At 39.9% G+C, this 13,620-nt stretch overlaps 3 protein-coding genes across 3 annotated transcripts; 1 reads left to right on the top strand and 2 right to left on the bottom strand.

Moving 5' to 3' along the window:
* The first annotated feature begins 1,969 nt into the window (after positions 1-1,969).
* Positions 1,970-3,923, top strand: odf3l2a (outer dense fiber of sperm tails 3-like 2a). Its single transcript, XM_086275386.1, is given in 5 exon segments — positions 1,970-2,088; positions 2,090-2,208; positions 2,361-2,483; positions 2,639-2,780; positions 3,411-3,923. Coding segments are annotated over 5 exon segments (849 nt in total). The 3' UTR covers positions 3,757-3,923.
* On the bottom strand, positions 3,776-6,389 carry ebi3 (Epstein-Barr virus induced 3). Its single transcript, XM_086275384.1, has 6 exons — positions 6,266-6,389; positions 5,959-6,073; positions 5,746-5,815; positions 5,092-5,209; positions 4,806-4,969; positions 3,776-4,193 (listed from the first exon to the last, which is right to left on the bottom strand). Exons 1-6 carry the CDS (start codon positions 6,369-6,371, stop codon positions 4,038-4,040), a joined length of 729 nt encoding a protein of 242 aa, XP_086131510.1. The 5' UTR covers positions 6,372-6,389; the 3' UTR covers positions 3,776-4,037.
* A 705-nt stretch (positions 6,390-7,094) lies between these two features.
* Positions 7,095-12,880, bottom strand: LOC147307049 (rab GTPase-activating protein 1-like). Its single transcript, XM_086275383.1, has 8 exons — positions 11,310-12,880; positions 10,384-10,464; positions 10,120-10,230; positions 9,757-9,861; positions 9,575-9,658; positions 9,422-9,493; positions 8,928-9,194; positions 7,095-7,325 (listed from the first exon to the last, which is right to left on the bottom strand). The coding sequence occupies exons 1-8, from the start codon at positions 11,418-11,420 to the stop codon at positions 7,095-7,097; spliced, it is 1,062 nt and encodes a 353-aa protein (XP_086131509.1). The 5' UTR covers positions 11,421-12,880.
* Positions 12,881-13,620: the final 740 nt, after the last annotated feature.

Raw genomic sequence — 13,620 nt, 5'->3', positions numbered from 1 at the left:
CGCAGCTGACTCTTTTCAGATGGTGTCTAGGTGCTAATTCAGTAGCCACAGTGGCCCGCAGTGATATGGGAATTGTGGCTGTAAATCCATTGTTCTCATGTGCACTGACACAACCTTTTATAAGTTCAATATAAATATTAATATACTGATGTGCTGTGGTTCTCCTTGCACAGTACTGAGGACCAAATACTGGACACAAGGCAAGACTTTTTGGGATCCAAATCATCAGGCAAATTCAAAGGGCATGAGCAAGCGAGCACAACAGACAGGACACATGTAGGCACAATCTGCCATGATGGAGGGGCTGACAAACACCAAGGAAGGGAACAAAAGCAAGAAAATAAAATCAGGACGCATGAGAATGTGATTTATCAAAGTAAGACAGGAACCAGATTAAGAGATAAGCTGAAACAAGAAGCCACTCATGCAGTGACACTTTAAGTCTTAATGCCATTGTTTTTGTTTGTGCTTTTTGGGCAAAAAATCCTGTGATCGACTGATAGCCTGTTCAGGGCACTGTAACAGCTGGGATGGGCTCCATTATTCATGGATGAATAGATGAAATAACAAAAAGACAGGTAAACACAGAAGGACAATGGCACTAATGTACAAGACATATGGACACAAGCCAGGGAAACTTTAGGGAAATCAGAAAAAAAGAATATTAGAAACACCCGAATTAATCACAAAATCAAAACAGGAACCGAAAACTCAACAAATGCAACACTAGAACCTGGGACGATGACAGAAATCTTATGTCTTGGAAGAAATACTGTAATTTATTTAAATAAAACTAAAACTCTTAGTTTAAAGTGCATAAATAATCGGGGAAAATGGACTTTAAGGACAAAAACAGCAGCAGAAAACGGGAATCAGAAAAGGTCCTCTAACCTTTTGCTGATAAAAATTCCTAATTCGTTGTGAAATTTATTGTACTAATAAAAATTACATCAAGAAATCTGAATGATCTGAATCTGAACAATGTTTTTGGTCAGTCCCACATTTTTTTGCTGTTAAATATATACGTAAATACTGCAGAGGGCCTGTAAGGCTTTTCAAATAAAATTGTGTCCACCCGTCAATAAGAAGAACCCCCTGTTTAAAAGTGCAGACATAAAATTTGCAAGCATTTGTACTCACATGAATTACAAGTTCAATAAAGAACTTAGTGTTTAATGTTCAGATATCAATATGCTGCAGAGGAATGTTCAAGGTCCTTCGCTTTAATAGCATGTCCACTGAGACGCTGTCACTTGAGCATACATACATGAGTGAAGACAAATACTGCAGTACAGTAACCAAATACTTTGGAATAGTGTTACAAATTAACTACATTACACGTTACCAACATGATCATTATACATCACTTCAAGATCGTGTTTCAGCAGAGCACTTCACATTTAGATTTACATGCTAAACAATTATTTGAGCTCTTTAAGTGTCTATTTGGTAGAAACTATTTGTCCTGAGGAACCTTGGAGAAAAAAAGGTTGACAACAAGTTTGTGCAGATCAGGGTCAAGATAGGATTTCTTTACCTCATGATAATGAATAATTCAGCCTGCGAGACTTACCTGGACAGAGCCACACAAGAAAAGGAGTAAGAAAAGGATGTGTCTGAAGTAACAGTGGACTCAAAAAAGAAAAGCCGAGGAGAGGGAAGAAAGTGGTCGGTAGACTATGGAGGAGGCGGAGAAGAAACGGCCGATTATCTCTGCTCGAGAAAGAGGTCAGTTTGAGAAATGTGTATGCCTGCATGTGTGGTTATGTATGTGTGTGTGTGTGTGTGTTTGCATCCACATGGACTGTATTATAGCTGAACTGTTTTTGCTATGAAATCTTGCACAGCATTATACAGTCGTTGCTCCACACTTGTTTGAGATTTCTACTTTGTTTAGAATCCATTCCCCAAAAAGCAGAGGAAGTAGGTTAAAATGCATAACCATAGAAAATAAGTCAAAGAGCTCCATATGGAAATCATCAGAGACGATGCAGCCGGAGCCAAAGAGCGGTGGGTGTGCTATACTGCTGCTTGGAGTGCAATCTGTTGCATCATTTTCACCACCATCCTCCTCCTCCTCCACCTACTCATTGTCAGGCCCAGGCCCTGGACGCTACAGCCTGCCCCCTACAGTTGGATACATCAACCATGATTTCACCAAGCCCAGAAGTGCAGCATATACCTTCCACAGTCGTATGAGCAGTGCCAGTAAGTTGTCAATTATTTATGTATGTTCTGGTAAACTTGCCCTCAGTGGACCAATCGTTGACTAAGGAGTGCTACAAAGAAGTACTTAATGCTAAGCTGGAGCAGTTAAAGTAAAGGAATAGCACTTTGATGGTTTTTGGCCTTGTTTGCAGTGGTCTCTGTGGATTCCAGCCCAGGACCGAGGTACCACGTTGGATCAAAGGTCACGCGGTTTGGCAGCATGGAAACGCCATCTTACTCTATTTTGGGCAGAGGAGGGCGCACAGGAAGTAAAGGTAAAAAAGAAGGAAAAACCATTCAACCTGTGTGATTGATGTCAGATATTTGGACAAGCATTAGTCATCCATCCATTTATCAGTCCATCCACACATTCATCCATCTTCCCCCTAAAATAAAGGAATAATTTCAAACTAGTTTCCTTTTATGTTAGGTGACCTATTCCAGACTCCCGGGCCCGGAGCCTACAGTCCAGAGAAGGCTCCGCCCCTCAATGGCCACCGCAGACCTCCATCACACATCATTGGAGCTCGAACCAGATACCGCTCTGTGGATGCTGTACCCTCACCTAACAGGTAAAGGCGAGGAGGAGAGGTAGATTAGAGGTCAATGAAAGTGCTGTGACATCACCCTTTGGCTTGTGGATCCCTTTGCTTAAGCCTTCTAGTATCCATAAACGCTGTTCAAGTTAGCGTTTAGTGTTAATCTAGGCTTTAATTCATCTAAAATTGTGCCCAGATTTCTTGAGCATTCTTGAGTATTAAAACCTGCAGCCACTGTTACTAGGCTCTAAATATATTTATTTCTGCTCTAAAGTTCGACAGTACAAGACGGAAGATTGCCTCTAATACGGAGTAAGGGTTAAGTGGCTATTTGAGGAACCTCAACTTTTTAAGCACTTCTGCTTTGAATATCATTCCCAGCTTCAGAGGTTGTTGCTTAATAGCGTCTGATTGAGCTCCTTTGTTTCCTAAATTTAGAGGGGGTAGCCTGCTATATCCACCTCAGCCATTTCCTACTAAGTCCACAGTCTTTGATAAATATGGTTTCCTTTGTTTTTTAGGAAAGAAGAATGGGCTTGGGAGTAGGTGCCCAAGACAGCATGAGGAATTTAGAAATCAAACAGAGAATAACACTAGATTTACCATCTTACATCACACTCAGTGCTCCTGTTAACCTTTATATTGTTTTCGTCAATCTTCCAGTTACAGTCTTCCTAATCTTCTGGGACATCATATTCCTCACAAACCCTCCAGTGCCAGCTACAGTTTCTCAGCCCGGAGGAAGGTCGGCGCTCCCTCTGAAGATCTCGCCACAACTCCCGGACCAGGAAAATACAACAGCACCAACCCGGACATTTACCGTCATCGCCATCCGTCCTTCACCATGCAGGGGAGGACTAAAAGGCCCAATTATTCCTCTGCTATTCCTGGCCCTGGCGCCTACAGCCCGGAGAGATTTCATTTGCACCTTCCAAGACCACCATCCTTCACTCTGGGCATCAGACACTCTGAGTTTGTCACCCCACTTGTGGTAAATGTGACTGACTGACAATGAGAATTTGCTTCAGACACCTTATTTTTATTCTTTTTGACTTGACAAACCAACACTGTTACAAAATAACAATAATAAAAAAAATACTGACTTAAACTGGAAATGTAAACTGTGTGCATGATATCCATTTACAATACTCTTTAATAAATAAAACAAAATATAAATAGTTTGTGTTTGCATTTTTCGTGCAGTTAAAATACCAGAAAATGAAATTGTTTACTTCAGTGCAAGCTTAACAGGAAATGGGTAAACAAAAAAAAGGAAGTCAGTGGAACTTCCTACAGTCTTTTTCTTGGTATTGTGATCTTCACGGGCATACTCCAGTCACTGCATTTGCCCAGACCAAGCAGCTCCCTAGCACACACTTGGAACAGGTATGGCCTCCCTGGGGTCAGGGCCTTCAGTTCAACTGTGGTGTTCTCATAAGGACCCAGCTGGAGGAGAAAATATAGGATACATGTGTAAAAAAACACATAGTTAACATCAGGAGGCTACAAGTCAGCCCAGTGGGAAAAGATACTGGTTACTTTAAGTCACATATTAAAATAGAAGTAAAGGACTTATAAATAGTTGATGAATCATAAACCGTTTCATGAAAGTGGATGGAAGAGTTTAGTAATAATGCAAATGTGTTTGCCATCATTAGTCATACTTTCAAATCAGTTACAGCATGTGCTGATGCACATTTTTTTTAAATTTCAGTAAATCATGACCAACATCTTAAAAACAGTTTATGAGAAAATATTTTCACACAATTTTGAACACTTGAAGTCAAGTTAATGAGTGTTGTAATATTTAAAAGGAAACAGAAAAGCTACTGATGATTAAATGATTAAATGAAAAACTGGATCCTGTAGACGATGGGAACTTTTTTAGGAAAACAACAAGTACAAAAAAAAGCAATTCGAGGTTGCTTCAAAAAAGCTTGGGTAATTTTGAACTTGCACATGTGATATCCGTGTAAGCGTTAAGTGTGATGTGCTGCTTACAAAACTTGTGGTTGCAACACTTTTATGCAAATATGGTGTGATGAAAATCATACTTACATTAACAGACCTTCGGATCCCCTTGTTTTCCCACTGGTAGATAATCTGGTATTTTAGGGGGAATATTGCCAAGTTGGTCCAAGTAGGTGGAGGAGACCACTCAACCAACAACTTTCTGTTGTTAGTAGGGGAAACCCGGACATCAACGGGAGGATCTGGTTTTACTGAACACATAGAACAGATTTTTTTTTAATTGTTTTTTTGTTTGTTTGTTTAGATAAAAACGGGAATTGGGTTATGAAGCTAAGTGAAGTTTGACCACATTCTGTGTAATTTCATTTCTCACCTATATCCTCCAGCATGAAGCTTGTTAGATGGGAGCTGCTTCTCCCAGAATGAACTGCTGTGATGTTGATGATGTAGTCAGTAAGAAGCTTCAGGTTGGGCAGCTGGCAGATCCAGAACTGAAAAAAAAAGAAAAAAAAAAAACAGAAAAAGAGAGAGACGATGAAAGAAAACTTTGGGGAATTCACAAAATGACGAGCACTCGAGATGATCAGAATTAGTAATCAACCACAGATCACAAATTACTGAGACCCTGGTTTCCTCAGACTCACAAGATTAACTTGAAATGATTCCAAAAAAGAAAAGAAAAGAAAAGAAATGGGATTTTCCAAAACTCAGCCTGTCCCGTCAGGTTTGTGGATCATTCCAGTACAGTATGCGTGTGTGTATATATATATATATAGTACAACTTATCTAAATGAGTTAAATTTTGTTGCATGAATTCTGGAAACCACCTCTTCTCCTTTCTCTTGGCTGTTCGCAAACCTAAGGGTTAACGTCACCCCATGACTGAAAATTCCCTCCACACTATGCATGATGCATGATTTCAGTCTCAGGATCCAGGGATTTTTGCTCATAACAGACAAGAATATATCCAAAAATTCCTAGATGCACAGCCAATATCAGATGATCTCTTAAGGTTATAAACTGGTACCTTTTCAGAGGATGAAGAGCCGGGTGGAAGGAGATGGCATTCCTTGGTGCTTGCCTGATTATGTCTCTCACTGGTAAACACAAACATTTACACATAAACACATTTAAGAAAAAAAAAAAGGCTATTTAATGACACTTGTTAAGTAGAGTGTCTTCTACTAAAAAGGGGTCAGTGGTTTGGGTCAGCACCCACTAAAACTATTCACAGACTTACCTGTATGTAGCAATGTAATGCGTGGTAGGGAAGTGGGGTGGTTTAGGCCAGGTGCACAGCGTCGCATTCGGATAGCTCGAACACCAGCAGTGCACCTTGGGAGCGGAGAGGGGATCTGGCAGGGAAAAACTGGATTTAGTCACTGAGTGCAAAACATAAACACTGACAGAAATACAGAATAAAGAAAAATACAAAATTTAATATCTGTATCGGTATCACTTTGAGAATAATATTATAACATAACATGAAAGAAAGAAAGAATAAGTGGAAGTGGGAAACATGTAGTCAAGTACAGACTAGCACTCACTCTGTGATGTTCCAGCTCCTCTCAGCAGGTCCAGTGCTTGACTTTCAACAATGCTAATTAGTAGAATTACAGTGACATAGCCACCACCAAACACTGCAGCCCTCATTGCTTCAAAGGAGGGATTATTCGCCAAGAGCAGTTTTTCAAAGTAGTTTTAGAAATGTTACAGTCAACTCCCAACCCCGGGCCCAAGTTAAATACTACTCTCTTCTGTTATTCCCTTGTCCTTTGCCCTTTTCCTTGCAGATCTACACCTGTCTTTGTGTCAAAGTACAGCAATAACAAGTTGCTTCACAGTCTCGCCTCCCCTGTGTATTTGAGCGCCTCGCAGCTGATCGCGGTATAAAAGCCAAAGAGGTCATTGCGAAAGAGGAAGAGAAGTCACAGCACAGGAAATTCCTTATAAGAACTGAACAGTTATGAATTACTGCATGCTGATTAAGGTTTCCTTACGTCATGAAAGAGAATTTTTTTTGAAGTGGTTACTTCTTTAATGGTGCATTTATGGCACAAACGAAAATACTGGTCTCCAGGAGACTCACACAGATTTACAAATATGCAAAGAAACTTATCAGTAAAGACAAAATCAGCAAAGCCAAGAAAGTCCCTACTTCATATCAACTGTCAGTGCTCTCTGGTACTCTCCTCAGCTCATGGTGTCTTGACTGCCATCTAGTGCACAAATTAGGAATCAGCAGGTACAGGTTTAAATCATTCTGTATATACAGTCTTTGGTTATCACTCAGGCAATAAAGTCATACTTCAGCAGAGGTATAACCCCCCTCTAGTGTCCAGTTTTATGTCAACTGCGCATTCACAGTCCAAGCTCTCAGACATTTTCTCGATTGACTCTGTGAGGCCACGATAGCTTCTTGGGGCTCCATCCAGAGAGGGAGGCACTGTGGACGTTCCAACCCATTGTGTGAGTCCCGGCTTTGTGTATGTTAAGACTGTGAAGCCCCTCGCTGGAGGTCCGCAGCGAGGTGAAGGCCTTGCTGATCCAGCTGTTCTTTGCTTCCTGCAGATCACTGGTCAAGATTCCCTTCTGGTGCTCCAGCTCCTGCATGAGGATACACAGATGTATGACTGCAAATACTGCATTGTGCAATTAATTTTACTATGTTTTTACTAAATATGCACTTATGTTTTTTTTATTTACATTATCAAAATACTTTTAATAGTTTTAAATAACAATGCCAATTCATATGATTATTGGCAAATTAACACTCAAGTTTTTAATCTATTATGGGTCAGAGTTATACCTGAATTTAACTGTAATGATTAGTTTTAAATAATTCACTAACTGGACACCATTATGAATTACTTCAACCCTGTAAATCCTGAACCATGAAACAATTGTCAGAAAATTAAATTTTTTTGGAACTGCAGTGTTTACCGAACCTTCTGACCAAAGTTTGTACATGCGAGTTTGAATTTGCATCATATTTGCTACATTAAGCATTTTTTTTTGCACAATTTAGTTACATTTTTCAGGAAAAAAAGTTGCACAGATGATTTAGAAATCTCAAAAGCTCACAAAAACACACGTATTAAATATGGTAGAATTATGATAATGTATTGTGGAAGTAATGCAATTTATTTATATGCCTATTTTAAGCATGCCAGATATGTAATTAGAGTACTTTAATACTTAAAAGTAATAAAGTAATAAGTAATGAATCTTGAAGCATTCGTCAGGATTATCCCATTATGTTATTTCTGTGTTATTTATGAAGCAAATGACTTCAAAAATGATCCGGGGTAATTCCCGTCAGCTTTTGAAGTCTCTGTTTTCTGTTACTTCTTCCTGAAAATGTTCCTTTGTAACTTTCAGTTTCCAGTGTTGTCAAACCTGTTTTACTGGAACAGCGACAATATCTCAGAACCTGGTCCTGTTGTCTGTCTTCAGGGGCTTATGCTTAGTAAAAATATCATATCAGCTTTATTAGAGGTCAGGTGTCAACATATTCCCTATAAAAAGCCAGATTTAATGCAGCACTAGAGTAGCAGAGCTCACAGTCATGCTAATGACCACTTTAAAATAAAATAATCTTTTTTTTTTTTTATTGAATGCCACTGATCTCTCTCCACCCTATGCTCAAAAAACCAGTTGAGGTCGTTTGAGCAGCTAATCAGGATGCCTTCTGGGCACTTTCCCATCAGGTTTTCCGGCCACATCTATCCATCTATCCAGGGAGACACCCCAGAACATGGTGGAAGGATTATGAATCTCATCATATTTGTAACTGGCTCAGTATCCCCAAGCAGGAAATGGGAAAAAAGAAAAACCCTATTTAGCCTGCTAGCACTTCACCCCAATTCTGGATAAGCGGAAGAAAATAAATGGATGGACAGCTGGATGGGTGGCAACCAATATTTATCCAGATCTTCCTTGATTTTTCTTAACTGTGACCAAGAAGCAAACAGAGAGATATTTTATAGTGTAAAACTACTACTAACCCATGTTATGACAAAAACATTTCTTTGCTGCATTTTGTTGCCATTTATTGGCTGACATATATCCAGATATCCTCTTATCTGCAAAACACTGACAATTTGTGCATGTTTTGGTTACATGCTTGTAGATATTTGTGAAGGTCAGAGATTTAATCAAGATATGTATCTATGAATGGTCCAGTCCGGTCTGATTCACTGGTCTTACCTGGATTTTGCACGTGGCCTCCACCATCTGGAGTTTGGTCTGGACCAGCTCCTTTTCCAATTCCCCAATCTGAGCCCTGAGGAGCTCCTTTTCCTGCTGCCTCCTCCTCTGCTCATCCAGCGTGGGATCTTCATCCTTCTCCTCCACGCCCTGTTCAGTCACTTTCTGATCTTCCGTCTGCGCAGCCGTTTCTGAGTCCCGACCTATATCGGACGTTTCATCTGAATTCATGATGTGTTGACAGTGGGAGCAAGCTTTTATTGCACTCTGTGATGTGAAAAAAAAAGTGTAGCAAAAATTAAATGATACAGATTTTTTTTTTCTCTCAAACGTGACATATGTAATAGATAATCTGAGTAACTGATGAGTTAATAGAAAGGTTGAAAGCATTTTATACAACAACAGGATTTGAGATGAAGCATGGCGGAGGCAAGAGGTGAGATAAAAGAAGAAGAGATGACAGCAAAGCTCCAAAGGAAGAGTGCTACCCTCACCTTAAGTGAATCCATCTCCTCTCTGTGGGCGGCTTGCTGGCTTTCAAGGCGGTTTGTCAGCTGAGAACAGATCTGAGCCAAAGATCACGACTTTAACATAATTAAGCAAAACATCAGCAGAAGAAATGTAGCGATTTTAGAAACTCTCTGTACCTGTTTGTAGTCTGCAATGATACCAGACGACCTTTTGAGTTTCTGCTCGGCCTTTTCTATTTCTCTCCGAAACACTTCCTTCAGCTATAATGAAAGATAACATTCCTTCGCTCAGTTATGCCTGCAGTTAAATACCAAAATCTCTAATGATTATGAGGAAGCATGAATAACTTAAATCTCACCATGGCAGCTTCCTCCTCTTTCCCTCTTTTCTCCTCTTCTGTGATCTGCAGTTGCTGTCTAGTTTCCATAAGGTCTTTGGTTAGTTCGTCCACTCTGTCCTCCACCTGCAAAGAGACAATCGCAGCAGTCAGCTCAGGATATTATGCTTTCATTGTGAATGAAACTTTTATATCGATGTAGCATATAACTGCAGGGCCATGCACAATACCAGAAGTTAATAATAATACAATAAGAAAAAATCACTGTGCTATTCTAATGAAATGTAAAATGAACGCCAAATATATTATTCTATTACGGTTACACTTTATTCATTTCCTGTGGGGTTTCGCTACCCTTTTGAAAAGGGCAGTAATTAATTGTACCTTGTCTAGAGTGTTCCTCAGGGCCACCTTGCTGGTGATCAATTTGTGGGCCAGATTGTCATTTTCCTGCTCCAGACGAAGGCTGGCCTGCTGAAGCTGACGGTTTTCCTTCTGCAAACCACAGAAACAATCTATCAAAGTCTCAGCATTAAAAAAAAAAGACATTTTAGATAAAGAATAAGAAAATAACTTGAACCTGATCCGAGCACTTATCACAGCAAAAGAAGAATGTTAGGACTGACTTTAGAGACAAAGATCCCCCACCACATATTTGTCCAAAGTGTCTTCCTCGTCATCCATTATTTGAAGCCGGCACTCCTTCAGTTTAGCTTTCTTTGTTGGTACCTAATGGCAGAGAGTCAAAATGCACTAAATATAACAACGCAGAAAAACTGTCATATTTGAGTGAGCTGAAGAAAGCTATCTCCTCCACACAGATATTGTGCCGGATGAGGGATGAGCATGACAAATCAAGAACGAGCCCAAGAAAGAGATTCAGAAGGAGATAGCACCAAGATAAGATAAAATAAGCACATGGGGAAATGATCAAATTAGAATGCCTGAGGGAATAATAGTAGAGGGAAGTCTGAAATGGCAATTTCCATATCTCAGATATCTAAAATGAACAACCAGAAATCATTCCCTTTTTTTTCTGAAATTAAAATCCATCCATAAAACATCCAAAGGAATGTTTTATGTGTTGTGATTGTACTTGCAGCTACCGTTTAGCCAGTTGCTCGTGTAATAGATGTAGAAATATTGTAAAGATCAAATCCAAACAGGCCCGTAGAGGCAAGCTAAGAGCAGCACTACACCCATTTAATGCTTTGCTCCTAATCAACATTCGAATAAGGATAATCTGCAACTTGAAATGAGTGTGTGAGTGTTACAATCTACTAACATAATCATTTATATTAATAGGTTGTTAATATGCATTAACGAGTAAGAAGAATTTTGTTGCTGTAGAGGATAAAAGTAGTGCCTTGTTGGATAGATCAGCCAAATGTGTAATATTTCTTCTAAAATGTAGACATCTAAAAATTGAAATACACACAGGCAGTACAAATCTGCTTAAGGACAGTACTTGAGTAAATGTAGACTCATGTTCTACTACTTCACTGCTGAATTATGAAGAAAAATAGCTCAGCTGTTGTCACTAAGTGCACAAACTGAAAGAAAAAGAAACTTACTGTGAATTTAGGTCCCGTTTCAGACTCTAGACAGGCAAAAATCTCCTCCTCGCTCATCTGCTCGATTGCATGGGCATCGTAAGCATTGACCATGGACACCTCTTCCATCATCTTGTCCAAATATGCAGCTACGAGAGCTGCCTCCGCTCAATCAGATGTAAACAGTCAGAGCTTTTGCACGTCGAGGTTCCAATTTTAAACAGACCCACGAGAAGTAATGCGGATCCCGTCAGGCCTGAAGGACAATCTGTCTCTTAAGTGAATTAAAGAAGCGGGTTCATAGCGATGCAGTCACCTTCTTTTTCCTTGCAGTGATGATGGTTGCAAGTCCAGTATTTGAGCATAAACAGGAAATATCAGGTTAAAGTCCAAGTCATTCGAGGATAAGGAAAGTCTGTTTATAGTCCAAAGGTGAGCAACAGAATAATACGCCAAAGGTAAAATGTAGCTCTGCTTAAATCCTTGTTAGAAGTCAGTCAGAACTGCCTACTGTTTCAGGAAAAACAGTGTTACAGGTATTCGGGCGGTAACAGGTTCAACAGGGTTTACAACCAACCTGAGAGGGAGTGTGACAACAAGACAATCTTACACACACCCACAGCAGAGCTCTGCTTTCTTAGCAACTCACGTGTCCATGCTCTCTCTCACACACACGTATACATATACAGAAGAACAAAAAAAGAAACGTGTTTTTGGAGCCGAACTTTTCAAACTAGTTCACTCTAATTTATCTGGTGAAAATAAGCTCACGCTATAAATTTTTTTTCTCTCACACTTTAGGCTTTCAAACCTCTTTAAAAATTCACTCCAGTCATCTTTTCTTCTACTTTTTTCTCCCCCTTTACACTTTTCTTTGCCAGGTAGAGGTGCTGTGTGAAGCTGCCAGACCCTGCTTATGTATTTAAAGAGTAAATGATGTCGTATTTGCGATCTGTCATCCGCAGGTGTTGGCGTGACAGAGACCTGTCGCTCTATTATTGTCATGGGCGAAGCAGCCTGACAGGGTATGAAACGGGTCGAGCAGGTAAAGCACTCAAATACCAAAGAATAACAAAGATGATTCTGCGTTCGACGCCCTCTTTTTCCCCACGGTCTCGGTGTCACTTTCATGTAATGATGCATGGTTTCTCTTAATTCCTAACTTGCATTATAAACCTCTCAGTTTTTATCTTCTCTTTCTTGATGACAGACCGGTTTCTTTTTTAAAGTTTCACTTCCCTTTCTTTAAACTTCAGTGTTTCACTACCTTTCTTTATCTGAATTTTGTAATTTTTATTTGTTTCCCCTTTGTGGCTTTAAAGAAAAAAAAACAAAAACAATTCCCGCTCTAATGTACGTCTGTGGTTTTCTGTTTTTTTCTCTTCTGTGACCAGAAACTGATTTCAACATCTTGTATCTACTGTCTGAGTCACCATGTGGAAAAGACAGACCAACAAACCATGTAAATATACGCCAATATCTACTGCATATGTTTAGTTACGTTTTTTTGTTTCCCCCTCTGTGGCTTTTTTTCAATCAGCATTTCCTGCTCTACACTACCAGTAAGCTTGGACTTTCTGTTTTTTCTTCATTTTCATGACTATTTACCTTGTAGATTCTCACTGAAGACATCAAAACTATGAATGAACACATATGGAATTATGCAGTACACAAAACAGTGTGAAATAACTCAAAACATTTTGTATATTTTAGATTCTTCAAAGTAGCCACCCTTTGCTTTGATTACTGCTTTGCACACTCTTGGCATTCTCTCGATGAGCTTCATCGGGTAGTCACCTGAAATGGTTTTCCAACAGTGTTGAAGAGTTCCCAGAGATGCTGAGCACTTGTTGGCCCTTTTGCCGTCTCATCTCAAACCACCTTGATTGGGTTTAGGTCAGGTGACTGTGGAGGCCAGGCAATCTGGCGCAGCACTCCATCACTCTCCTTCTTGGTCAAATAGCCCTTACACAGCCCGTAGGGGTCACTGTCCTGTTGAAAAATAAAAGATGGTCCAACTAAACAAACCGGATGGGATGGCAGGATTTTGCGGTAGTCATGCTGGTTCAGTGTGCCATCAGTTTTGAATAAATGCCCAACAGTGTCACCAGCAAAGCTCCTCCACACCATCACACCTCCTCACGGTGGGAACCATGCATGTAGAGACCATTCGTTCACCTTTTCTGCGTCGCAAAAAGACACAGCAGGTGGAACCAAAGAGCTCAAATTTGGACTCATCAGAACAAAGCTTGGATTTCCGCTGGTGTAATGTCCATTCCTTATTGTTTCTTGGCCCAAACAAACTTCTTCTGCTTGTTGCTTTTCCTTAGTC

The sequence above is a fragment of the Aulonocara sp. 'chitande type north' Nkhata Bay genome, linkage group LG19 (assembly GCF_057382095.1).
Source record: "Aulonocara sp. 'chitande type north' Nkhata Bay isolate Kocher_YH1m ecotype deep benthic linkage group LG19, A_spYH_male_GT1.1, whole genome shotgun sequence".
In the NCBI taxonomy this organism is placed as follows: Eukaryota; Metazoa; Chordata; class Actinopteri; order Cichliformes; family Cichlidae; genus Aulonocara; species Aulonocara sp. 'chitande type north' Nkhata Bay.
Note: the sequence above shows the minus strand (reverse complement) of the source record. Positions and strands in the feature narration are given on the sequence as shown.